Source organism: Pygocentrus nattereri, chromosome 22, assembly GCF_015220715.1.
Source record: "Pygocentrus nattereri isolate fPygNat1 chromosome 22, fPygNat1.pri, whole genome shotgun sequence".
NCBI lineage: Eukaryota > Metazoa > Chordata > Actinopteri > Characiformes > Serrasalmidae > Pygocentrus > Pygocentrus nattereri.
In genome coordinates this window covers 3,996,164-4,023,759 of record NC_051232.1, presented here as the reverse complement: position 1 = coordinate 4,023,759, position 27,596 = coordinate 3,996,164, and the positions used below count along the sequence as shown (strand labels likewise).

At 42.4% G+C, this 27,596-nt stretch overlaps 1 protein-coding gene and 2 long non-coding RNA genes across 3 annotated transcripts; all 3 read left to right on the top strand.

Moving 5' to 3' along the window:
- Nucleotides 1-1,179: 1,179 nt before the first annotated feature.
- LOC108415917 lies at nucleotides 1,180-27,596 on the top strand. The gene is made up of 6 exons (XM_037533013.1): nucleotides 1,180-1,382; nucleotides 1,493-1,719; nucleotides 26,578-26,719; nucleotides 26,896-27,063; nucleotides 27,239-27,291; nucleotides 27,423-27,596. The coding sequence occupies exons 1-6, from the start codon at nucleotides 1,346-1,348 to the stop codon at nucleotides 27,537-27,539; spliced, it is 744 nt and encodes a 247-aa protein (XP_037388910.1). The 5' UTR covers nucleotides 1,180-1,345; the 3' UTR covers nucleotides 27,540-27,596.
- LOC108416802 lies at nucleotides 1,731-2,759 on the top strand. The gene is made up of 4 exons (XR_005129387.1): nucleotides 1,731-1,861; nucleotides 2,038-2,205; nucleotides 2,381-2,433; nucleotides 2,565-2,759. It is a non-coding gene; the product is annotated as an uncharacterized LOC108416802 (long non-coding RNA).
- On the top strand, nucleotides 14,051-17,574 carry LOC108415918. Its single transcript, XR_001857097.1, has 4 exons — nucleotides 14,051-14,194; nucleotides 16,861-17,016; nucleotides 17,191-17,243; nucleotides 17,414-17,574. It is a non-coding gene; the product is annotated as an uncharacterized LOC108415918 (long non-coding RNA).

The following is a 27,596-nucleotide window of genomic DNA, read 5'->3' as shown; positions in this document are numbered from 1 at the left end:
CTTGTTTACCTTTTTCAGGCAGCTGTTTATGACGGCCTACCCCTGAATCTCAATTAGAACAGAATGAACTGGGAACAATAACCTCTATCATTATCCAGATTATTTATATATTATCCAACTCTAATAAATGTAACGATGGGCGCGTTGGGGTTTTGGCCAACGCCTCCTTACTACACTTACACTCACTCCAACACACACCTGCTCAGTTTAGACTGGAATGGAAACAGAGCTGTTGATGGCCAAATCAGATAAACTCATAAGCGTGAAGATTCACTTCCCTCCACCATATAAGCACGCTCAGATACTCAGAGCTCTGCAGCATCAAAGTTTATACATGCAGATACAGGAAACCCACAGAGAGACCCTGCAGATCAGGCCATTTCAGACCCCTCCACACTGATTACCTTAACTAACTGATCTCTGATCTGCTGACACTTCTCTGTTCTTAACATTGAGACTGACTTTTAACCAGTAACTCTCACACAGTCAGTCTAAAATGTTCAAGTGTTCAGTTTCACACCTTGAGAACAAGAGGTTGGAAATTACTGATGTCACTGATCTGCTAATTTGGATTATTTTACTACTACTAATAATAAAAAACACTTCCACAGAACCTCACACAGAAAACTCCAACCTAAATATATCAACGTTTTCAGTATCTATGGAGACTGTTATCTGCCTTTATTACAGCTTCTGTTCTTTTCAGGAGACTCACTTTCAGTTTCTCAAAGAAATCTGGAGGGATACATTTTCCCACCTCCAAGGCGTGGAAGTTGGTTGCAAGTAATCCTAAACCAGTCGCTCCAAATTTGACTGGAAATTCAGTAAACGGTGGTCTCTGAGTTCAGTGCTATATGTGCTATACTTCATTGGGTTTAGCTAGTTTGACAGTTAGCTCTTCCAGATGGACCAGATGTGTTAAAGTAAGGAAAACTCAAGCACTTCCAGGACTTCTGTTGTGCACTTAGAGGCCTAAACATGTGTAGTCTGACTGAAAGATGTGCTCATAATTTATTTAGTCTGGTTTCAATCTTCTTTACTTTATTGGTCATTGCTTGACTGTTAGCCTAAACCAACACGCCCAGTCAAAGAAATGAGAGAGTGGAAAAATGAGGTTGATCACACGTCTAAATCAAAGACCACTGTCTTAAGTAGTGACCAGTCAGGAAGCATGTGATCAGTTTGCACGTCTCTCATTGGTGGGCTGTCTGAACACGTCTAACCGCTATGCTGAGACGGAATCGACAACAGAAAGGTTCCATTGACGTGGACCAATCAGATCTCAGGCACAGACATCCGCTTCAAAGACTCTCACCATTGTCAGCCCCCAGCTTCAGTCTCTGAGATGGAGAGATCAAGAGCTGTGCTCCTCACTCTAATGTGTAAGTAAACTTTCTTCATCTCATCGTGGACTTTGTGATGCTCTAGTGCCATCAGAACTTATTAGTTACTGAGATATTTGTTTAATCTGGTGTTTGATTTTGTGTTCCAGGTGTTTTGATCTCCAGCATCTCTGGAATAGTTGTGGAGATGAGAGTCAAACCAGGAGATGATGTGACCGTCTACTGCGACTGCACCTGGAAGCATAGATTTAAAATAGTATGGGTGATAAAACCCTCAGACGAGCATCAACCTCCTCTCTTTCATTTAACTGAGGACTCGACACTTCCACATTACTCTCATGTTTGGAACAAGTCCAAGTTGACATACGATCTGCTGGTGAAGAACATCACTGGATCAGAACTTGGTTTGTACTACTGCGCTCTACATGAGACCAAGTTTTCTAGAAATAAGAATGGAGAAAGACTAAAAGAGGATATTTATCATGATGGGAACAGAACCACTTTCCTCTCTTTCCAGGGTGAGTTGAGTCATTCTGACCTTCTGATTCTTGTGACCTGGTCTTTGTGCAAAATTTAAAGCCATGAAACATCAAGAATGTTGTGTTCAGAGTAAAACTTCACCTAGGATGGCAAATAATGAAGGTGAAGTTCTGCTGACTCATTGAATCCAGTTCTATTTTCTTAATTATTTCAGACACAACGGTTCCTTGTGCCAATCTCTCCGAAACCCCCTCCACCCCTCCTGTATCAGACTGTAGTGTCTGCTGGAAGCTGCTGGTCAGTGTGTGTCCTGTGTGTGTTCTCCTCTCCTCAGTGGTCTCCTCCATCTGTGTGTACTGCATCTGCACCACCAGAACTAAAGGTACGTTGACTCTCTCTGACAGGGAGTAATATCTAATATCAAGAATGTTTGTTCATATTTGTAAGTGAATCAAAGTCAACTCAGCGAATGAACGAAGAACGGCAGAATGTTTCTAAATCACTGCACATCTTAATAAATAATGAGGATGATGTTGTGTCCCTCCCAACCATAACAGCTGATCATGACGCAGACCAGCAAAGGAATATCAGCATGAGAAAACATGATGAGGTATGACACGTAAACAAATTCTATATCATATATCAATTTAAATACAGTCGACTCAAAACAGTTCATTTATTTGATGGATGTACTTTATATATTAATTGTCTTAAGCAAAAATATCTTCAAAATAACTGCAGGTTGGAAATGATGTTTGCTATGCTTCATTGGACGTCCCGAGTGGTCATAAGAAACGGCCGAAGACGAGGACAGTTGAAAGCTCTGATTTCTGCACATATTCTCAGGTTAAAATTTGAGAAAATGTAGAACTTCTGAGGAGTACGCTGGGCGATCAGGAGGTCCAAGAATGAAGGTACCTCAGACATCAAGTTTGGAGCTGACTTAGTTTTAGTAGAGGGAGATCAGGGAGTTGATTGTTTTGAATTTGTCTAGATAAAGTCACTTCTTGATGTATCTACTTTACTGAATGTGATTGATTTGATTTGATTATTTCAAACAAAGACAAATTGCTTATTCTTGGACTTTTTGTCTTCACATGCTGACGAGGACTTTGAGAGCATGTTCTCATATTTCACTGAAGTTTAATAAAGTTGAATTGAATCCTAGTGATCAATGCTGAATTTAGTGTGAGATGATGTCACTTACACTGAACACTCACAGCATTTGGCTGACGCTCCTATCCAGAGTGACTTACAATTTGATTATTGTTACACAGGAAGGTGAAGTTAGGAGTCTTGCCCAAGGACTCTTATTGGTAGAGTGTAGGGTGGTTACCCAGGTGGGGGATTGAACCCTAGTCTACAGCGTAGAAGGCAGAGGCGTTACCCACTACACTAACCAACCACCAGACGTATGATCGATTTAGTGTACACTCCTTGGGGAAAGACGAGGGTAAACCATTAAGCTTTGAATGGTCTTAATAACAATCAGTTGTTGGTGTTGTTACAGCAACCAGAGTCAGTATTTCTCTACTCAGCACTGATGGCTTCAAACTGTTAAAACTATTGCTGGGCTAATTTGTGCTAAAGGTGAGAGCTTTAAAGGGTTTACACTCTGGACTCTGACAATGCCAGTACCTTCAGTAATAACCATTATATTTGCGCTTAGACCACAGACAATGTAGACACTGTACTTTGATGACCTTTTTCAACCTGCTGAACTTTAACCAAGGACCTTCTGGAGTTGAGTGTTTATTTTGTCACCATCACAATCATGTTCTTTGAAAGTTTCCAAGTAGTTAGTGAATAATTGAGGAACAATAAACCTTAGAATCAATATGACAATAACTTGCCTAGAGGATAAGGGGATAAACCATTAATGACAGAGTAGCTCCTCAAGCCAACCAACAGCTAGTGAGCAAGTCTGGCTCCTCTTGACCACACGAGAAACTCCTGACGTTCTGTCTGCAGTACTGACGTCTTCATATGACGTGTGTGATATCCCTTGGTTTCACCGTCAATGGACATCATCACAATGTGCACACATATATGGACACACATTCAAAAAGTGTGTAAACACTTTATCTGATGAGCAGTGCAGCTCCCCCTCCCCCATCTCCAACCCTAAGAGGAGCAAACATCAGCCGCTCTCAAACAGGAAACCCACAACGAGGCCCTGCAGCTCAGAGCACATCAGACCACTGTTCACTGACTGTCTTTACTGAATGACCTCACATCTGTTCTGCATCTGATGCAATTTACAGGCCTGGTCAAAGTGGAAAAACCGATCTAGCTTACGTGCAGTTAATGTGCAAAACAGCCTTTGACAAAATTGTATTTTTTTAAGTTTAGAGAAATAATAAAGGAAATAACTGTTGTTGACCAGTTTTTCTTCTGCACTGCACACAGACACACACACACAGAGTCATGGAAACACCTGTGGTTAGTGACACCCACCTCATAAATATGCGGAGATAAAAAGCAGCTCCTTTCAGTTTCTAACAAAGCCACAACAAACAGATACATAGACATGTGCAGAAGAAGCAATGACATGCACACAATAGCCCAACTAAGTTTACAAGCTAAGAAAGTGGACTGAACTAAGACGGTTACAGGGGCTGCATAATAGAAGAGTCCCAGCAGAGTCCGTGTCAATATAAATATCCAAACAGATCAATTTCTGATATTTTTTAACATGAGGAACGTCAGGCTAAGCTCGGGTTGACCCAATATTTACATTTGCAGCATTTGGCTGACACAGGTAAGTGAAGGCAGTGTTAGGAGTCTTGCCCAAGGACTCTAATTGGTGTAGTGCAGGGCGCTTGCCCCGGTGGGGGATTGAACCCATCTACAGCTTAGAAGGCAGAGGTGTTACCCACTACACTAACCGACCACTATACACTATACCAACCACTATATTTAACCTCTGATGTGCAGGTGGACATAGTTACTGACATCTTCCAGCTCCAATTCACCACCCACAGATCAGACCTAAGAAGACCTCTATTACCACTACAAACTCTGTTTATTAAACAGTCGTCCAACACTGGGGACTTCACTCCTGAAACAGTGGATTCTATCACTGGTAAACGGTGCCATCCCGAATACTTAATTAAACGGATAATGACAAGCAAGTTTGTGTTTGGGCCAGTGCTCCTTTTCACTTGCTCAACAGAGATAACAGACATACTCAACCTTGAGTCTGAGAGCTCACTAGGCACAAAGTTCAGACATGCCTACACAGGAAACCCACAGTGAGATGCTACAGCTCAGGCCATATTAGATGAAACCTCACTGACTAACTTTAATACCTGATCTCAGATCTGCAGGCAGTTGTCTAATCCTGACTTTGAGACTGATTTATAACCACCTGAACCATACAGTAAATTCTGTAAAGCTGGTTCACCTCATTTGATTTGACCATTGACTGATGAGCCAGATATGTTAGAGCAAACTCAAGCACTCCAGGACTGCTAAGCATCACTTAAGTCTGATTGAAACATGTGCTCAAAATATGTCCAGTGTCACTGTTTGTATATGAAATCTTGTTATACACACTGATGGTTTTCCAAGGTCAACAGTTAGTATGGAGAGTTGGGTTAATTATGCATCCAAGTCAAAACCATTGCTGTATGCAGTGACTGGTCAGGAAGCATGTGACCAGTGTGCATGTCTCTCATTGGTGAGCTTGTCTGAACAACAACATTAACCGCTATGCTGTGGGACGCAAGTGAAAAACAAAATGTTCCACTGACGTGGACCAATCAGACCTTGACACAGGCATCCGCCTCAAAGACCCTCACCATCGTCACCCACCCAGCACCAGTCTCTGAGATGGAGAGATCAAGAGTCGCCCTCATCACGCTCGTCTGTAAGTGAACTTCTACACCTCTTCAATTTCATCTCATGGGGTATTTCCTGACAACATACAATGGGAGTAAAAAGGTACATTTTTTGTTAATTGCGGTACAAAAATGTACTTTTAAAAGTACTACAGTGTTCCAACTGTCCCACCTTAATTAGGTTTTTCCTAGGGAAAAGGTCTTTTTTCATGAAGTAATGTTTTAAAATAGAACCATAAAGTAAAAGCTTGGAGACGAGGCCAAGGTATGTGGAGTCGAGGCCAAGGTGTGTGGAGACGAGGCCAAGGTGTGTGGATTCAAGGCCAAGGTGTGTGGAGACGAGGCCAAGGTGTGTGGAGACGAGGCCAAGGTGTGTGGATTCAAGGCCAAGGTGTGTGGAGACGAGGCCAAGGTGTGTGGAGTCGAGGCCAAGGTGTGTGGAGTCGAGGCCAAGGTGTGTGGAGTCGAGGCCAAGGTGTGTGGATTCAAGGCCAAGGTGTGTGGAGACGAGGCCAAGGTGTGTGGAGTCAAGGCCAAGGTGTGTGGAGACGAGGCCAAGGTGTGTGGAGTCGAGGCCAAGGTGTGTGGAGTCGAGGCCAGGGTGTGTGGATTCAAGGCCAAGGTGTGTGGAGTCAAGGCCAAGGTGTGTGGAGATGAGGCCAAGGTGTGTGGAGTCGAGGCCAAGGTGTGTGGAGACGAGGCCAAGGTGTGTGGAGTCAATCTCAATTATGTTCCTTACCTAAAAGTGCCGTGGCGATGGTTTAGTACCTTTTATTCTGAGAGTGAAGTGCCATCAGAACCTCTTGCTGTAATGTCGATGTAAATCGTTGTTTTTATTTATTTATTTAATTTTTTTTATTCAAGGTGTTTCGATCTCCGACATCTCTGGAACAGTCGTGGAGATGAGAGTCAAACCAGGAGACGACGTCACCGTCTACTGCGACCGTACCCAAGAGCATGGACTCAAAATAGCATGGCTGAGAAAATCCTCGCACAGGCATCAACCTCCTGTGGTTCACTTGACTGAACATTTTTCATGTCCACGCTACTCTCATGTTTGGAATGACTCCAATAGGACATACGATCTGCTGGAGAAGAACATCACTGAATCAGATCTGGGCCTCTACTACTGTACTACACATGAAAAATATGACCCTAAAAGAGGAACAATTTCACAGGATGTTTATGGTGAAGGAAACAGATTCACTTTTCTCAATTTCCTGGGTAAGATTAGTCATTCAACAGCAAGAACATTGTGAAGCTAGTAAAATCTTGCCTAGACTGGCAAACAGGGCTACTGTTTTCAAATGGTAAGTTCTGCTGACTTTAATCAAAGAAGCTCCACCGTCTCACTTTCTTCACCTTGCACTGATCTCCTCCAGACCCCCACCACCCCTCCTGTTTTAGACTGTAGCGTCTGCTGGAAGCTGCTGGTCAGTGTGTGTCCTGTGTGTGTTCTCCTCTCCTCCACCTGTGTGTACTGCATCTGTCGTAAAAGAACCAAAGGTATGTCTCATATTAAAAAGTCAATAAACTTTGCTTGCTCAGAAAATAAGATGAGGAATGGGATCTTTCTATTCTTATGAATTCTTGGGTCCTTCCCAACCATAAGATGAGCAGATGAGCAGATGATGATGTCTGCTATGCTTTGTTGGATATAACAGGCGGCAAAGAGAAGCGGCGGAAGAAGAGGACAGCTGGAGGTCCTGATTTGTGCACCTATTCTGAGGTTAAAGTGGAGAAAAATTAGGCCTGTTGAGAGTATGCTGAATGTTCAGGAGACTGAAGGAGTTAAGGTCCCTCCGTCAGCAATGCTATTTTGAAGTTGTTTCAAATCAGTTCACAGAGTCCGTTTTTTTTAGAACTATACAGAAATTCATAGAAATAATTTTACTTTTCAAATACCAAGTCTAATTAATTTGTTCTTTTTTTAAGTTTTTTATACACTGTTAGAAATGAAGGTTCTGTGCAGGTACCTTTTTCGTTCATCAAGGTACAAACCTGCAAATGTTTCCTCAAAGGTACAGCAGTGGTTTTAAGGTCCAATTGTGAACCTTGAATCGATTTCTCCAGGTGAAAAGTTTGCATTTGTACCTTTTCATAACCGAATATTTTAAAACAGAACAATAAAATAAAAAGAGACGAGGGCTGTGCAGTCGGTACAGCTTAGAAAATCTTATTTCAGTGGATTATGGTTCAGTTATGTTCCCTCACTAAAGGTACTGAGCGGGACCCTTGAGGCTCTCAGCCCAGTGACAAGAGGGGCGCTGCCCCAATGACAGTTTACTACCTTTATTTCTGAGAGTGTAATATTATTAGTAACAGTACTGTTTCAAAATGTTACTATCCCAGGTACCATAATGATGAGTCATGGACTTTCCTTAATTCCCCTCCTTCCTGTGTTGTGTTTGTTTGTTTCTTTGTCTGTTCTCTTAATCCTTAGCTGTTTAGATGCCTCTTCTGTCAAATTTCTGAACTTTTTAAGAAGTCAGTGTGACTATTAAGAGGGGGCCATTTTTACACAGTATTTCTAATGTACTTTTAGAGAAACATGCATTTTCTTTTTACTTTGAGAAATTACTGATTACATTAACTTCTAATAAAGTGGAGTTTAATCCTAGTCAATGGTGTATGAGATGATTTATACCAGCATTAGTAAAATGATACCTTCCATCTTTTACCCACTAAAACATAAGGACCATCACACTCATAATTGCAGAACTTGTTAGTTTCATCATAGTTAATTAACAATTCATAGTTATGGAATAATAAGGCTTAAAATGAATAACTGAACAATACAGCTACAGTTTATGGGGTAAAAGCATTTATGATGAGGGCAAAGAGTAAAAATGAACAACTACTTTTTCATCTATTTGTAAATGCGAGTGTGTAGTGATGTAGTGATGTAATGTATCTGGCTGCCTCCAACAACTACCTGTGCCTACATAGAAAAGAAGACTTACGTCTGCTCTGTTAGGACCTCTTATCTTTTACGAAGCTGATGTAGTGAGCTTCTCTGGATCTCTACAGTGGGGATTGGCATCAAAATCAAGATCACGTTCACGATTAACAGAGAATTCTAAGAGTGAAAGTTGATTCAGTCTGCTCTCAGAACCACCCTGCCTTCTGGAAAACACCTTCCATAGGTCTTTTCCGTGAAGCAAAGCAAGGGCTGGTGTGGACCAAACATGGACTAAGAGGCCGATGGACAGATGTAACAGAAGAACTCAATCTCCAAGTAGTGTAGATAAGCGTAAACACACATTTTATGTGTGAATGAGAAATACAACATACACTTATCTCCCTCACATACCTTGTCATACATGCATTTAAGAAAGGGCACAAGTGGGTGTAGATATAACACACACGGCTGATTTAAGGTGCTCAGTTTACTAAGGTTTGAGCAACTCTGAAAAGCAGATTTAAAATTGATGCTTTGACATTATTACAAGGAAAGATTTAAATCCACTTTTCAAAGACATCTTTACCTTCACAAAAGGCTACAGTCTAGAGGTGAGCATGGGAACGGGAACATGTCTATGGATGTGGCTAATAGTGACGGTGACAATAACAGAGCCAAGGCCAGAGCTATGAGAGCAAAAGAGCTAAAAGATGACAAATACAACCAACGGGCGTTTACTCAAACAGAGCAGCATTAATCCGTAGGTTTTGAACTCGAAGTCCTGCCTCCACTGATTGGTTAACAGGAGACAGTCAAGAGGGACCATCTGATCCACCTGTGAGTGATGTCAACAATACCTTTTGCACTGTGTACAGAGACTGAATCTCAGTGCTGATGTACTTTTTCATTTTAATAAATACCAACTAAAGTCCCTCACAGAAAAGGTTAAGGTAATTCTCTTTTTTTGTATTTTTCTGCAATTTATGACTTGAGTACTTGAGTGAAAATGGAGAAAATCATACACAAGCAGAGTTACTTATCTATCTTACAAGTATACAACTAGGTACACTGGAGAAAATTGATTATTGGCCTTCTTTAGTAATTGGCTTGCATAACAAGATGAATCTGGTCTTAATGATTGCTATGATACCTTAAACATACACAAACATTTGGAAATGGTATTGTATGACATGGTATTCACACAACGGGACACATCAAACAACTGTTAAGTGTCTTTATATAAACTGAGACAAGACTTTTTTTTTTCTTGTCCGTTTTAACTGTTTAAGATTAACAGCCATTGAAACAGTGAAAATAAATGAAACAGTGCTTCAAATGGCAATTTGCCTGCTGCACCACACTCCAACATCTGTGGTTAAAAATAATAGCCTCATAACAGACAAGCAGAGCCTCAAGGTGGAACAAAGACTGCATGGTTACTGAAACATGGGGCTGACAAAACTACAACAGCAGAATCATGTGGAGTTGGGTAGTTGTCAGAGAGCTGGACAGCAGGAAACAGTCTAAAGTTGAGAGAACAGGAGGGGAAGACTACTTGAGAAAAGACAGAGACTGCTGGAACTGAGGCAAAAATCAGAGCCAAAGCATATGAAGCTACCAAATTATAAACCGTCTACGCCACCATGGAACATGGTCGGATTTTGAATCAACCGATAGTTCTGGAGTTCAAACATCATTGCATCCATGGTTTGCAAGGTTCTCTTTAACTGAGGGCAGCCAGATGCTGCATGTGCCTGGTAGCTTTCATAGATAACTCAGAAGTTTATTGAGGTGAAACATGTCAGAAAATACCATTTGCCACCTGGCTACCTCTGCTTTCTGGGATGGGGAGAGTTGTTCACCATAAGGAACCAGGGTATGACTGAGTTTTGTGTGGACCTCTGGTCCTAGCTCAGCTCTCTCAGTAACTACTGTAGCCAGAGAAACAGGGACAGTTTCTGTTGGGCTGAATGTTTCAAAGAGTTACTGCCTCTGGATATTGCACTGCATAAACTACTATAAACAATACAAAGTGATACCCACGTGCACTTCTATCCAATGGTTTGACAAGGTCCATGTCAATTCTTTTGAAGCGGACCATTGTAAGCAGAAGTGGACACTTTTGGGATGGCCAGGGGGTTCACGAGCTGATATTTGTGGCATTGTGCGCAACACCTTCGTATGTACATGTGAATGTCCATTAGAGGACTGAGTGTTTTTCCTGCCCCAGGTGCCCCTCCATGGAATAACAATTTCCTGGGGCTTTTTCATACCAACTGCTGGGTTGGAACCTCTGATGTTTGAGTGTACTGCGTCATCTTTGATTATAGAAAGATGGGGATAAGTATTCCTAGCTCAAATATATTACCATCAGTGTTTTCATCTGGTCAAAGACATGCTTCAGTATCTCGTCACCTGACTGATCCAGAGGGAAGTCCCAGAGGGGACTTATAGACAAGCGGAACCATTGACGGTGTTGTTCAGGAGTCCAACCAGCTCTCTAAAGGACAGCGTTTTTTAGCCTGTCTTACTCCAGCTGTGAATAAGTGGGAAGCTGTGTGTGGCAAATTAGGCTTCAAGCATGAGTCGGGGGAACAGTCAGTTCACCCAGTCCTTCTTTAACCACCCCTAGTCTTCTGTCCACTCTCCCAAAGAGTTCCACAAACACTTCTGGCTTGTCCTTCATGAGGGAGATGGTGTCTTAGAGCATTGAAGTGGGCCTGATTTTCTCCCTGGAAATCCAGGACAGCCTGATGTTGATTCTGCTTCAGGAGGGAGAGCAGTGAGGACTCCATGGCAGCATTTGTCTGCACATCCCATGTTTCAGCACCACTATGATGACCTTTGGGATTCTGGGAGGAATGAGGACACTGGGAGCAGGGTGTGGAGACACAGTTTTCATTTTTATTCTGACAACCCAAATCACTCAGCGTCACAGCCAGCTTTCAAAATTAAAGAGCGCGTTCATGAGGATGCCCCAGTGTTGAGTCTTCCTTGCCACTGATCACCTTCTCTCCCTGGGCTCTGGCACCTACTGAGAAAAAACATGGCTTTTAGTAGGGTGGCACAAACAACGCACAGGTGAATCTTATCAACTACTTAGCCTGCTTGTTTGACATCACTGGCTCTCTATCTTGCATGTGATGTTCAACCATGTTCCCTCCTCCACAATATGCACAGGGTCTTGCGCCAAATGGCTGTGAATATCACACATGAAGCTAATAATGAATTATACTCACTTCACTGAAGTTTGAGCAACTTGCAGCAGCCAATTTAAAACCAAGCATACATTTGCTTCAGGGTCTCCAAAGACGTATCGTTGAGAACTTCCTTGAACAATGGCAGAATACACAGCAGTTAAACGGTGGCCCAAGCCTTGACCATGCGCTGAAAAATGTTTACCATATCAGAATAATGCTGTTTAAACTCTCATATGTGAGAAGACATGGTGAAAAACATGCATGCAGTGAAGCATGCGTGGGCTGGAGGTTAGGGAACTGGCCCTATAACCGGAAGGTTGCAGGTTCAGACCCCAGTGCCAACAGTCCATGACTGAAGTGTCCTTGAGCAAGATACCTAACCCCCCAATTGCTCCCTGGGTGCTGTGGATAGGGCTGCCCACCGCTCCGGGCAAGTGTGCTCACTGCCCCGTGTGTGTGTGTGTGTGTGTGTGTGTGTGTGTGTGTGTGTGTGTGTGTGTGTGGTGTTCCACTTCATGGATGGGTTAAATGCGGAGGTGAAATTTCCCCATTTGTGGGACTAAAAAAGTATCACTTAATTAATAAACAATACAAACAAGCATACAAAGCAAACAAAGACCAACAAACACAGGGCTTAAATATTAACAAGGATAACGAGGGACAGGTGGAAAACAGGTGGCAACAATCAGGGGCATAGTCACGAGGCAAGGGGATGGACTAAGAACCAAAACAAAGAAGCACGTAGATGAAAAAGTAAACAAAAAGCACATGGACAGGACTGGGAGGGGCCAATCATGACAGCCTGCATATATAGAAGTTTTTTGTTTGTTTGTTTGTTTTCCATTCAGACTCACCTAGTCAGCTTTAAGTAATTTACAGACGCCTGTAGTGCTGTATTTAAACAGATGGAAAACCATATTAAGGTAATCTGTTACTCTGCTATCAGTGTTGCAAAATGTAATACATCACCGAATTACTGGTTTTAAATGAAACTGAGTGTTTGACAGTTCTACTTTTTACAGTATTCACTCTTCTTAATACTGCAACACATGAGATATGAGATATGGACCAGTCATTCCTCAACAACGACATTGTTGAATTGCTTGCCCATCTCTCACTGGGGAGTTCTTTGATCATCAAGACTTACCACTCTGCTGTGGAATATAATCAAAAATAGAAATGTTCCACTGATGCAGACCAATCAGATCACAGCACAGACATCCGCTTCAAACACCCTCACCACCAGCTGCCACCCAGCGCCAGTCTCTGAGATGGAGAGATCAAGAGCTGTTCTCATCACTCTCGTCTGTAAGTAAACTTTCTCATCTTTTCATTTTCATGTTTATTGTGCATTCTAACTAATGTCATCTTTAGCACAAGTGGAATTTATTGATTTTACTGAGACATTGATGGAACTGACCTGGTATAGCTTTTGAAAAGTCCACTGTAAGTTCACCAGTGTCACTCCATCACTGCATACGCTTCAATGGCTCACTGTAGCAGCCTTCATCAGACTTGATGCCTAAAGCCAAAAAAGCCAAACGTTTCAGCTTCAAGTACAACTTGGCTTGACCCACCATCCCTCAAGGCAGACATTAAGATTGTTCTCTGTATTTGCACCAGGTGGTCGAGTAAACTTAACTGGGTGCATGAACAGCACTCAAGGGAAGTTCACTCGGCTATCTGCTGCAAGTTCTTTGAAAGATCAACTGAAGACCGATCTTCTTGTGCGACATTTCCAAGATTAGTCTTAAAAGTGCTGTTATTGCAGCAGTGTCTCATCTTTACATTGAGTATTGCTTGTATCTAAGCACTATCAGCACTGACTCCTGTTTCTGTCAAGATCTCAGTTGAAGGGTCTCTTTGGACTCTACCTTATTTACACTACCTAAGGATGTTTTCTCTGGGTGGACAACAAAGTATTTTGCTCTGAATAAAGGCAGCTTCCAAAACTTGTAAAATTAAACGTAGAAAGGTACCCAAGATTCATTTCATGGTATGTGAGGCTTTCTGATCCTTCCTTGTTCACTAAAAGGCATAATTGGTGTGCTGCAGGTGTTTTGTTCCCTAGGATCTCTGGAGCAGAAGTGGAGAGGGGAGTCAGACCAGGAGACAACGTCACTCTCTACTGTGACTGTGTTTTGGAGTCTGGATTTAGTATAGTCTGGTTTAGAAACTCTTCACATGAGCATCAACCTCATTTCATCATGTCAGATGTGAATTTGATGCTTGGTACTTTTCCACGTTACTCAAGTGTGTGGAATTTCTCCAACAAGACTTTTGATCTTCAGGTGAAGAACATCACTGAATCAGACCTCGGCCTGTATTACTGCGCTGTACATGAGAGAAAGGATTCCAAAGATAAAACTGGCATTCTAAAGGATATTTATCATTATGGAAAGACGACCACTCGACTTACTTTCCTTGGTAAGACTGACTATGACTTACTGCTTTTCTAATACCATAACGTCCACCTTTATGTTTTTTTTTTTTTGCATTTTTTTATTCTTTATATTTTGTGACCTATGAATAATTCATTTTTTATGTTTGAATTTCATCCTAAATCTGTCTTTTAGTGCTATTTTAAGCTGTATTGCTGTAAATGTAATAGTTATATTGCACATCCTAAGCCATTTTATGTAATTACAATGCAAGTACAATCTAAATTATTTTAGATTTGTAAAGTGTCACTTACAGAACATGTGATGAGGGTTTAGCACAAATTCCAAACTAGAAAAAAAAACATTCCATACATTTATTAATGAAACATGTAACCATAGAATCCAGGCCTCATCCATTTTACTCAGCTGGTACTCATTTGTTTTCCATTTCATGTCTTGTTTATATCCTGCTTTTTCCAAACAACCTTTACTTTGTGCTTTGCTTAGCCTTTGTCTGTCCTCTTAACCTGGTTTTCTTCCCTGATCGTCTCTTGTTATATCAGTCTTTGTGTTCCTTGTTGAATTTTTTTTACTGGTTTTTAACCAGTGTTTTGCCATTTTGCCTTATGTATTGGGTGTTTTTTTGCAATTAGTAAAAATTAAGCTTTATATTTACCTCCTGAGTGAGTCATTACAGATCTTTCCCTTTTCATAGATGTAACAGAGTCACCAGAGCCAGTTGTAAACTGCTTTACCTGATTAATAGCTCAACACTCACTTCAATTCCCATCAGAGGAGAACATGGTGATGTTTTTAGTTGGATAACTGTCTGGTCAAGCTCTTCACTGAGCTAGTGCTGTTAGGAATAGCAACCCTGCCATTTCACACAACTATGTGCATTTTCGAGTCATTTTTGTGCCGTTTTGGTCACTGAGCTGATGGACATGAATGGGGAGAAGCCATGCTTATAACTGCTTTTTTGAGATTACATTTAGAAATACAACTGAGCTCAAATGTTGGGATGAGCAATTGAATTTGGACTCCTTGATTAGCAAAGACTTTCACAAGTTGGTTTGTCTCTGAGTCTCGAGTCTTTGGTGTCCACGTCAAAGTCGACTGTTTGGTGCGACTGTCAAGTCTAAAGTCACTGGGGTGAGGCTGTAAAGCTTTTGAGTGAGTTTTAAAGGAATGTGATCTTTAACTTACTAAAAATTGAAGCTAGATTAGCTGACGTCTTCAGCTATAATAGCTAGTGTGCTAGACAGCATACCTGCTAGCCAAATTATGTCCTATGAATATGCAGTAATGACTGTCAGTGTTGCTACAGTCATGCGCAAAGTCAGACATGTGGAAACATGTTCATCTGTGAAATTAAAGGATTTATTCACTCACCACTTCAAGACTGCCAGTTGTATTTTCACCTCCGGCTCAAAGTCCACAAGGCATTTAAGAAATAGTCAGAGTGAAGTGGCGAGTCAGTTGACATGTGACTTGAGTGTGGCTTGGGCCCAAGTTGTCAACTAGAGTCACATTCTCGGTTAATTAATATGGTCATTTAATTTAAAAAATGTTAAAAAGAGGCTGGATGACACAAATAGCTCATCAGCCAATCACATGGCTGCAACTCGGTGCATTTAGGCATGTAGAGGTGGTCAAGACAACTTGCTGAAGTGCAGACCGAGCATCAGAACGGGGAAGAAAGGGGATTTAAGGGACTTTGAACGTGGCGTGGTTGTTGGTGCCAGACGGGCTGGTCTGAGTATTTCAGAAACTGCTGATCTACTGGGATTTTCACACACAACCATCTCTAGGGTTTACAGAGAACGGTCCGAAAAAGAGGAAATATCCAGTGAGCGGTCATTTGTGTGGACGAAAATGCCTTGTTGATGTGAGAGGTCAGAGGAGAATGGGCAGACTGGTTCCAGATGATAGAAAGACAGCAGAAACTCAAATAACCAACCAGAATCTCTGAGGAACGTTTCCAACACCTTGTTGAAAGTCTGCCACGAAGAATTAAGGCAGTTCTGAAGGAAAAAGGGGGTCCAACCTTTTACTAGCAATGGTTGAGAAAACCTTCACACTCTCCTTACATCCACTGAAGATACTTCATTGTGTATTGAAGAAATTTATGGTTGTATGTGCTGTATCTGTGCACATGTGCTGAAGTTGTACTTTAGGCTGCGCATTTTGTGTGTTTACCCCTATATGGTCATTTTTGTCACACCTGTAACTTGTCCTGTATGAGCTGGGTCTAATTTTGGCATCAGTCCAGCTGTATAACTGTTAGCCCAATGTCTTACGGGCTAGCTGGATGTCTGAGACCTGCACGCACAGCGAATAAACTTCACTTGTCCAGATAACAGACAGAGTCTCCTGGATCAAGAGGGCTTGAAGTTCTTCAATATCTTGTGGGGAATATCTTTAATAAAACATGATCTGCTGCTGAATCAGACCTCGGCCTGTATTGCCATGTTCGACATGAGAAGGTTTCCATATATAAAAATGGAGGTAGATTCATTGAGGACGTTTTATCTTTATGGAAACAGAATCACTTTTCTTTCTCTCCTGCCGAGAGAAAGCAGCAAGCAGCAAGAATATTGTGTTCCAAGTAAAATGTTGCATAGGGTGGCAAATAGGGCCACTACTACTGTCAATAAGTAGTAAATTCCTCTGCTTTATTTAATGCTACTCCACATTTTCATTTTATTTCAGACATGACTGATCCTTTTGTTGATCTCCCACAAACCACTCCCGCCCCTCCTGTATCAGACTGTAGCGTCTGCTGGAAGCTGCTGGTCAGTGTGTGTCCTGTGTGTGTTCTCCTCACCTCCACCTGTGTGTGCTGCATCTGCAGATACACAACTAAAGGTACTCTCTCTCACGGTCATTAAAAATATATATATATATCTCAATAAATGTTGGTTGCACAGGGAATGTAAATGTATCATAGCCAATTCTTCCAGGAAAATTTATAATAGCAGGTTCTTTCTAACAATAATGTGACCCTTATGAATATTATCATGTCCTTCCCAAACATAACAGCTGATTGTAATGCAGATCAACGAGGGAAAATGACACTGAGAAAAAGTAATGAGGTATTACAAACATATGTACACATACATTATATATATTATATAAACATATATATAGCAACTTAAATGACCAGTTACCTTCAACATCCAGTGAGCTTAGAGTAAGGTAGGTCATTTCTGTGTTGCTTTTTTTCATAAGTATTAGTTGACAAATGCCTTTCACATAACTGTAGATTGGAGACAATGATGTCTGCTATGCGTCACTGGACATCCCGGGTGGTGGAAAGAAAAGACTGAAAAAGAGGACTGCTGAAAGATCTGAGTTGTGCACATATTCTGAAGTGAAAGTTGAGAAAATGTAAAACTACTCATATCTATGCCGGATGTTCAAGGAGTTAAGGTAACTCAGCAAAGACATATTTTGATGTACAATTTTCAAAAAAAGTTGGGATGCTGTGCAAAATGTAAATTCACCACTCTATGAGAGACAATTCAAGAAAAACGTTCCTCAACATAAAATAGAAAATAACTTTTGCTTCTCATCATCTATTGTACATAATAACATTAAAGAATAAAATCTGAAGAAATCGCTGTATGCAAGGAACAAGGCCAAAAACCTGAATTTGCTGGCTGTGACCTTTGGGCCCTCAAGTGTCACTGCATTAAAAACAGATATGATTAAGTAGTGGAAATCACTACATGATCTCAGAAACACTGATCTCAGAAACACAGAAACCTGCATCCATAAATGCAAGTTAAAACTCTAAAACGCAGACAAGAAACCAAATATAAACAGGATCCAGAAATGCTGCCACCTTCTCTGGGCCCTAGCTCATTTAAAATGCACTCAGGGGAAGAGGAAAAGTGTCCTGTGGTCCGACGAATCAACATTTGAAATTCTTTTAGGAAATAATGGACACTGTCCTCCAGGCTAAAGACCACTCAGCTTGTTATCAGTGCACAGCTCAAAAGCCAATATTCATTATGTTATAGGGGTGCATTACTGCACATGGCATGGTGTGAAGGCACCATTAATGCTGAAGTATATATACATGATTTGGCAACATATGCTGCCATTCAGATGACATCTTTTTCAGGGAAGGCACATTTCATCAACGCAAAACCCCATTGAAAGGACCGGCCGTTTTTGGTCCGTTCATGAAGAGGAACCAGAGAGTGGATCACCTGTCCTGTGGAAAGTCTCAGTTGCAGCGGGAGCGCTCGGTGCAGGAAGACAGAACCACTCTCGTAATCAATCAAAGAGTTTATTAAGTCTTCTGCACAAAGAAAGAAGGGCACTCCTTCTTTTATACAAACACGTCCTGCCCTGTTGCGTACAAGCAAACAGGGTGGACCCAAATAAGTTGTCTAACAGTCATGAAATGCTAAGCTGACACTCACGGACCACCGGAACTGCCCAAAGGAGGGGGGCTTCTGCTCTGTGTACGATAATCTTACCTACGAAAGAGAACAAATGGTTCTGGACAGAATGTTGTCCCGATAAGAGGAGCAAGTTGTTTGTGCAAAACTGCCAAGGACAGTAGCTATGCTTGCTGCAAAGTCTGCTTAGAGCAGAGTTAGAGCAGAGTTAACCCTTTCATTCCCCTCTTTTATGCCTCACCAACTGGTGAGGCATAACAGGGCGAGTTACCGTGGTGCGTGAGAACACACATACATATGGTTGGTGCTGGAGATGAGAGGCTGGTATACGGGCCGCGGGGGTCGCATCGCAGAGGCCAGCGCGTAGACCCTTTCCATGAGGCATCTGAAAAAAACAAGGACCCAAACACAACAACAGCAAAACCATACAGATAATGGGGACAGCCATGGCAAAATAAGGAGTAAGTAGTTAATAAGGAGTTAGTAAGGAGTTAGTAAGGACATATTTAAGAATGTACTGCAAACATGTAGCAAGATCTGTAGTGTTGCGAGTTTTAGAACAAAAATCCTGTGATAGAAAAAGAGAATAATTAATGTGAGGGTAATCATAATGAGTAACATTCAAACAGTCAGGAGACAGACAGGTGTGTGCTACAGCCTGCAGAGTAGCAGAGAGATCCAGAGGGGCCGTGGTCATGGAGTGCTTGTTCACACTGGAAGGCATCAGGTGACACACGTAGCAGGAGTCATTGGTGTACTGCTTGGCAGTCCAGTTAGCATACTGCCAGAAAACGTTATCCATGGGGGATCCGCCAGCACGTTCCACCAGGCACAGGATTAATATTAGCTGCAACATACTTCTGTAACACAGGACAGGTTAGAGATAGGAAACAAAAATATTTAGACGTCTATCATGTATATACATCACTGCGGGGCTGACTGACATCTGGAGGCATGAATCCACGGTGGAAAAAGATCGGTTAATACCCCCGTGCGTGTGACAGCGAGTACAGTAGTGGGTTCAGAGAAAGGGGAGTCTGAAAAACCCTTTCTCTCAAATTTCTTGACCAATACCTGATCGCCCGGCTTAAAAGCATGGGTTGGGACCTTGGGAGGGTTTGTGATAGTTTGGTTGACCCTCTCCCAGTATTCATTCAGAACAGTTAACAACCCTGCGGTGTACTCGCTGCGACGCACATCCAAGTCCGAAGGACGTCCCATGACAATTTCATACGGCGACAGACCACCCAGAGTGTCTGTGCGCGCCATCCGCAGTTTGGCCAAAACTACAGGTAAAACCTTCACCCAATTAGTGATGTTCTGCGTCTGCATGGCCTTTCATAACCGCCCTTTTATAGTCCGATTAACCCTTTCGACCATACCCGAGGATTAAGGGTGATAGGGGATGTGGAAAGCCCAGTCTATGCTCAGGTGCTTCGCGAGCATCTGTGTGACTTTGGAGGTGAACGGTGTGCCTTTGTCGGAGTCTATTCCTAAGGGGACACCGTAACGCGGTATGATTTCTTGGCATAGTTTTGTCACAACTGTATTTGCATTTTCTTTATTGCATGGGAACGCCTCTGTCCAACGAGAAAATGTATCTATTAAGACCAATAAATATTTGTACGGCCCTACAGTCGTCATGTGTGTGAAATCGATTTGCCATTCTTGGAAAGGTGTTTCCGGTTTAGGAAGAACTTGGTGCGGTCCGGCCGGTTTTGGGTTATTCTGTGCACATGTAAGACAACGGTCTAATATGCGATCAACGGCAGAGTTCAAATTGTGAATGCAAAACTATTCGGACATGTCATGCTTTACCCCTCTTCGTTCCCGATGCGAAATACCATGAAAAACGTGAACGAGGAACGGAACACACGGAACACAATGTGCGGGCGTCGCGCAGCGGTTTGACGGCTGGATCGTAGCCCGATGACAGCCAATGCTTGATATCAGAATCCGAGACGGTGGCCTGAATACAGTCAAGATCAAGACCAGGAAGTAAGTCAACCGTGAGTGCAGCACAGGAGAAGGAAGCCGAATTCATAAAAGGGCAAGTGGGGCCATGAAGAGCTCCGCGTTTTGCGGCAGAGTCGGCGGTATTGTTACCAACAGAGTCAGGGTCACTACTACGCTGGTGAGCGCGAACTTTAACAACGGCGAGTCGGGAGGGCAGGAAGCTAGCCCTGATCAGGTCCTCGATAAGCGACGCATGGGAAATGGGTTTGTTATCAGTAGTAACGAAACCGCGTTGATGCCAGATTCCCCCAAAATCATGAACTACGGCGAAAGCGTAACGGCTGTCCGTGTATATAGTGACATCTTGGTCTTGAGCCATCCGATGATGGCTCGGAACATGATCCATCAACATAAAATGCTAGGCCAGAAGGCAACGGGGTGGAAGACACGTCAGGGCGAATAGAAGTTTCACCGGCCAGACGGGTCTCGCAGTCATGCACGTCTAGAGTGGGACTGGAGGCGTCGTGTGGTAACAGATGTAAACGCATTAAAGCGGAAGAGACAGTATCTAGTGAGGAGTGCGGACGCACAGTGAGGTTTTCGGTGTTCAACAAAATGTTCTCATAGCCTGCACGCCGCTGAGCAGACAAGTGCTGTGTAGTTATTTAGGAGCTGACAGACCTGATGAGAGGTGTGTAAGGTCAAGTCATGACCTAAAACGATTTTTTTAGCATCCTGTACCATTAGTGCGCACGCCGCGACCGCTCGGAGACAGGACGGAAGGCCTCGGGCCGTAACCTCCAATGTTTTAGAATAATATGCGCAAGGGCGCAAACCTCCCCCGTGGGGCTGAGCCAGAACCGCAGCAGCAGTGCCCCCCGACTCCAACACCCACAGGTGAAATGGCAGAGCGTAGTTGGGCAGGCCCAAGGCTGGTGCAGACTGCAGTGAGGACAGTAGAGCAGAATATGCACAGTTCATGGCTGTAGTCCATGTGAGGCGATGAGTCATGGCCTGTTCATGAGTGAAGGAGGCACGCAGTGTTTTGTCATGCGCGGAGCAGTCAGGAATCCACTGTCTGCAGTAATTGATGAGGCCGAGGAAAGACATCATAGCTTGCTTGGTGGCGGGCTTGGGAAGCTGCGTGATGCATGACACTCGGTCAGCGGAGAGGAGGCGTTGACCTTGAGATAGTTCATGACCCAGATATTGGACCTGGGGTAGGCAGAACTGCAGTTTCTTTAGTGAAACCTTGAAGCCCAGGGTAGCCAAGCGCATGAGGACCAGTTTAGATACCTCAGTGCACGTGGAGCTGTCAGAGGCCGAGATCAGAAGGTCATCTGCATACTGCAGGAGCACAGCACCCCCGGGGAGGGAAAGGTCAGAAATGAGGTCTCGGAGCGACTCGGAGCGACGCGGCGAACGCCGCAATCGAGTCGCAGAAACCTTGCGGCAAACCTTGCGGCCGTTTTTGGTCCGTTCATGAAGAGGAACCAGAGAGTGGATCACCTGTCCTGTGGAAAGTCTCAGTTGCAGCGGGAGCGCTCGGTGCAGGAAGACAGAACGACTCTCTTAATCAATCAAAGAGTTTATTAAGTCTTCTGCACAAAGAAAGAAGGGCACTCCTTCTTTTATACAAACACGTCCTGCCCTGTTGCGTACAAGCAAACAGGGTGGACCCAAATAAGTTGTCTAACAGTCATGAAATGCTAAGCTGACACTCACGGACCACCGGAACTGCCCAAAGGAGGGGGGCTTCTGCTCTGTGTACGATAATCTTACCTACGAAAGAGAACAAATGGTTCTGGACAGAATGTTGTCCCGATAAGAGGAGCAAGTTGTTTGTGCAAAACTGCCAAGGACAGTAGCTATGCTTGCTGCAAAGTCTGCTTAGAGCAGAGTTAGAGCAGAGTTAACCCTTTCACCCATTCTGCATGTATTACAACATTGCTCTGCCTGCAGTCCAGACCCGTCACCACTGAACATTGTCTGTATTATGAAGTGAAAAATACGACAAAGGAGACCCTGAGTTGTTGAGCAGCTTAAGTCCTTTTCACACAGTCGTAGGCAGTCGTGAGCTGGAGGTTAGGGAACCAGTACTGTCACTCAAAGTTTGCCGGTTCAATCCCCTTGGCTGACAGTCCATGACTGAAGTACCTTTGAGCAAGGCACTTAACCCCCAACTGCTCCGGGCAAGCGTGCTCACTGCCCCCTAGTGTGTGTGTTCACTAGTGTGCATGTATGTGGGTGTTTCACTACACGGATGGGTTAAATGCAGAGGTCTTTCACAGTGACAAATGGTTCTTAGTACTATACTAAACAATTACAAGAAAGCATTTCACCCTCAGAACTACAGCAGTGCCTCCTCAGTTCCCAAATGAGTGCTGTTAAATGAAGAGTACATGGAACACAATGGTAAACATGGCCTCTGTTCCAACATTTTTGGAATGTGTTGTCATCAAATTCAATGTAGTATTTTCCTTAAAAATTATTTGCACATCATATTTCTGTTTACATTCTACACAGTGTCCCAACTATTTTGCAAATGGGGTTGTCGTTTTAGATCATGGAGTTTTCTTTACTGAATGTAGTTCATATACAGAATGTATTGATTTTAGTAAGACTAAACTCTTCAAATATTTTTGTTATAGGTACCATAATGAGGTCACAGACTTTTCTTCTTGGCTTCTCCCTGACCTTTCCCTGTGTTGTGTTTTTAATTATGTCCTTGTCTGTTATATAATCGTCACTTTTTTGAATATGTTTATTGAGATATGGCCATGTCTTTCCACAATATTACGAATGTATTTCTAGACAAACAAAAATAATTTCTTTTTCTGCTTCTTTGATTGATTTTATCATATTTCATTGAAATCTAATAAAATGTTTTTTGTTTTTTTTGGTGTTTTTTATTCTAGTGAACTGTGTGTGATTTATACTAATATTAGCATAGTAAGTGTAAGAATGGCTGCTAAACTCCGAGGACATGTATTTTCAGACTATATGCTTTACCAGTGTTATTATTGTTACTAAATGATTTATTGTGGTATAATAATCCTTAAAATGCATAAACTTATAAAATGCCTAGAGTTTAGGTCAAGGTATCTACTGCATGTCTGCCCTGCAATGGACTAGCAACCTGTCTAGGGTGTTTCCCGCCTTCTGCCCAATGACCGGTGGGATAGGCTCCAGCTTCCCCTGTGACCCAGAAGGATAAGCAGCTTAGAAAATATGTGTGTGTGTATATCTAGTGCAAACAGGTGGAGGGCAAAAATAAGCAACTAATTTTTAAAGTACTTGTATATAGATGAAATCAATGATGAGAAAAGAATAAAGACTGGGACAAATCTTCTTCACATAAGGAAGCATGAGTTCTGTCTGACCAATTTTGAGGAGCCAAGCATAGTGAGGACAGGCATGCAGAATTGCTGTGGATCATGGTTTACCATATCTAGGATCATCATTTATGTTGAAACGGAGGCAGTTGCTGCTTCCAAGTGTTGGAAAGGAGCAATGCTCCCATCATCAAGAGAAGACCAACACGAGGCAATGGTTGCCAAAGATCACAGTCACGATTGAAAGAGGATTCTAGGAGGTAAAGGTGATGCATCTTGGACTCAGAAGTGGTAAAAGCACTACCTTATAGAGAAGTTCTTTGAGATTCTTCTGATCTGCTGTTGGTGTACCCAGATGATCATCCATGCAGTGTTCTTCAGGGGGGTTCTGCATGGTCTACTACTATGATAAAGAAACTGTTGGATCAAGCTGCACTTCAGTCAGTTGGCTGAACTCCAATTCCCAGAATTGGATTAGGGCCCACTCTGCCACACCTGTGGGGTTCTCTACTTAAGACCGTGACAAAGAGCAGCTGTTTGTCACACCTTTGGACAGGGTTGACCGGTATGGTACTCAGTGTCATTCAATTCAATGTAAGAAAAAACAGAGAAATTGCCCCAAAACTACAGAATAAAGAAAAATAGGCCTAAAAAGAATAAACTGCTCCAAAACTACTGAAAAGACAAAAAGAAGGCTTAAACAAGAAACGGCTTCAAGCTAATCAAAAAGTGTTTGTTCTACAAAGAACAATCAGATGAAACATGAAGCTAACCTCATAATAACAGGAAGTGTCTTTTGTTTTCTGGTTCTCTTTTATTTCACTTTTCTATCTCAGCCTTTGATTGAACATATTGTTTCCAATGTTCCCTTTGTCTGCCCTTTCCCAGCATTTTTTCATTCCCATTCATTGAGCTGTTTTTCCTATTTTCGCTGGTTGCACAGCGGTGACTCCTCAGACTACCATTCAGAACATTCTTTAGCCCATTGTGCAGTATCACTCCTTTCGCACGCCATCACTTCATTTAAGAGCCTTTCTCATGTTTTTTCCCGTCTGCACTTGGGTCGGCCTCCCTGTCGTCCTGTAACAGATTCCCAGTTGAAAATATGAAACTCTGAGTTGTAAAAGAGTCTGACCTGTGCTAGCTCCAGACCTTCTGCCCCTGAAGTCCTGCAAATCATGTCTATCTTAGTGTGAAGGGCCCCTTGTAGTTGCTTAATCTCATCATCACTGGGTTTTATTCTACTAAGCCATTGTTGACAGGATGTTATCCTCCTTTGATCTCTGCATTACTCAGAATTGTTCACACACACCAGTGCAGTAGTACCCAGTGAATGTGATCTTGGAGCATACAGATGTTTGTATTTATGGTCCTACTTCCCCCACATTTGCTGGTAACCACAAAAGGGCCAAGGATGAAATTCTGAGGTTGCAGTGTGACTTTGACTTTGTTGGATACTTTAGATGAACCTTCTCCTAGCTGGTAGCTGGTAGGGAAGGTCTGCCTTGGAATTTAGTTTGACACTGAAGTTGTGGAGAATGGCTGACACTTTGGGTGTTACACCACAACACGTTGTAATGTAGAACATAACAGAACGGCAGAAATTTCCATATGAATAGATGTGAAAATAAAGAATGGACTCTGTTCTTAATTTTTGGTAACGGGTTCCATCATTTTAATTATAAGGTAAACTTAATAATGACAATGACATCAGTACACATGCTCAGTTTAGACTGTAAAGAGAAAGTGGTTGTTTATTAACATCAGATACACACAACCTCAAGCTTGATGGCATCAAAGTTCATACATACAAAAACAGGAAAACCACAGTGAGACCCTGAGCTCAGGCCACATCAGGCCACTGTTCACTGACTGTCTTTACTGACTGATCTCAGATCTGCTTACAGCTGAGTGTCTTTAACATGGAGACTGACTTATAAGTGACACCTGGTCTAGAATCTGGTCTAGTGTATAGTCTCAAATGGCCAAATGTGTAATTTAACTCACTTTGAGCTCAAAGGGTTACAAATGTTGTTCATGACAGTGACCTGCTAAGGTACCTGATTTAGCTAATCATGGGGGAAAAAATAAAAAATCACTTCGGCAGTTTTATTTTGTATAAATTGCTGCAGACTTGAAAGCGTGAGCCATGTAATGAATTCTGGGCTTTAATATACAGTACTGTGCAAAAGTAAAAGACCATTATTAATTGATTTAATTTCCAGTGAAACAGTCATTACACTATGTGGGCTGGAGGTTAGGGAACCAGCTTCATGACCGGAAGGTCGCCAGTTTGATCCCACAGAACCGACAGCACATGACTGAGGTGTAGTGGGTGCAGTGGATTGGACTGCCCACCACTCCGGGCAAGTGTCCTCCGTGTGTGTGTGCTCACTAGTGTATATGTGGTGTTTCACTTCACGGATGGGTTAAATGCAGAGGTGGAAGTTCTCCATTGTGGGACTAATAAGGGTCACTTAATCAATAATCCATTATTAGGAAAAAAGGGTGAAGTTGCAGAATTAAATATGTAATAACAATCCAAATTTTCAGTATTTCTCAATTTTTTTTGCCTTTCATTACAGCTTCCATTTTTTTCAGAAGAGATCTGCAGATGTTTTTTTTGATGTTTTTTTAATGTGTAAGTAAACTTTCTTCATCTCATCGTGGACTTTGTGACGCTCTAGTGCCATCAGAACAAGTCCAAGTTGACATACGATCTGCTGGTGAAGAACATCACTGGATCAGAACTTGGCTTGTACTACTGCGCTCTACATGAGACCATGTTTTCTAGAAATAAGAATGGAGATGGATTAATAGAGGATCTTTATCTTGATGGGAACAGAACCACTTTCCTCTCTTTCCAGGGTGAGTTTAGTCATTCTGACCTTCTGATTCTTGTGATCTGGGCTTCTTGCAAAATTTAAAGCCATGAAACATCAAGAACGTTGTGTTCAGAGTAAAACTTCACCTAGGACAGCAAATAATGAAGGTGAAGTTCTGCTGACTCATTGAATCCAGTTCTATTTTCTTAATTATTTCAGACACAACGGTTCCTTGTGCCAATCTCTCCGAAACCCCCTCCACCCCTCCTGTATCAGACTGTAGTGTCTGCTGGAAGCTGCTGGTCAGTGTGTGTCCTGTGTGTGTTCTCATCTCCTCAGTGTTCTCCTCCATCTGTGTGTACTGCATCTGCACCACCAGAACTAAAGGTACGATGACTCTCTCTGACAGGGAGTAATATCTAATATCAAGAATGTTTGTTCATATTTGTAAGTGAATCAAAGTCAACTCTGCGAATGAACGAAGAACGGCAGAATGTTTCTAAATCACTGCACATCTTAATAAATAATGAGGATGATGTCGTGTCCCTCCCAACCATAACAGCTGATCATGAAGCAGACCAGCAAAGGAATATCAGCATGAGAAAACATGATGAGGTATGAGATGTAAACAAATTCTATATCATATAGCAATTTAAATACAGTCGACTCAAAACAGTTCATTTATTTGATGGATGTACTTTATATATTAATTGTCTTAAGCAAAAATATCTTCAAAATAACTGCAGGTTGGAAATGATGTTTGCTATGCTTCATTGGACGTCCCGAGTGGTCATAAGAAACGACTGAAGACGAGGACAGTTGAAAGCTCTGATTTCAGCACATATTCTCAGGTTAAAATTTGAGAAAATGTAGAACTTCTGAGGAGTACGCTGGACGATCAGGAGGTCCAAGAATGAAGG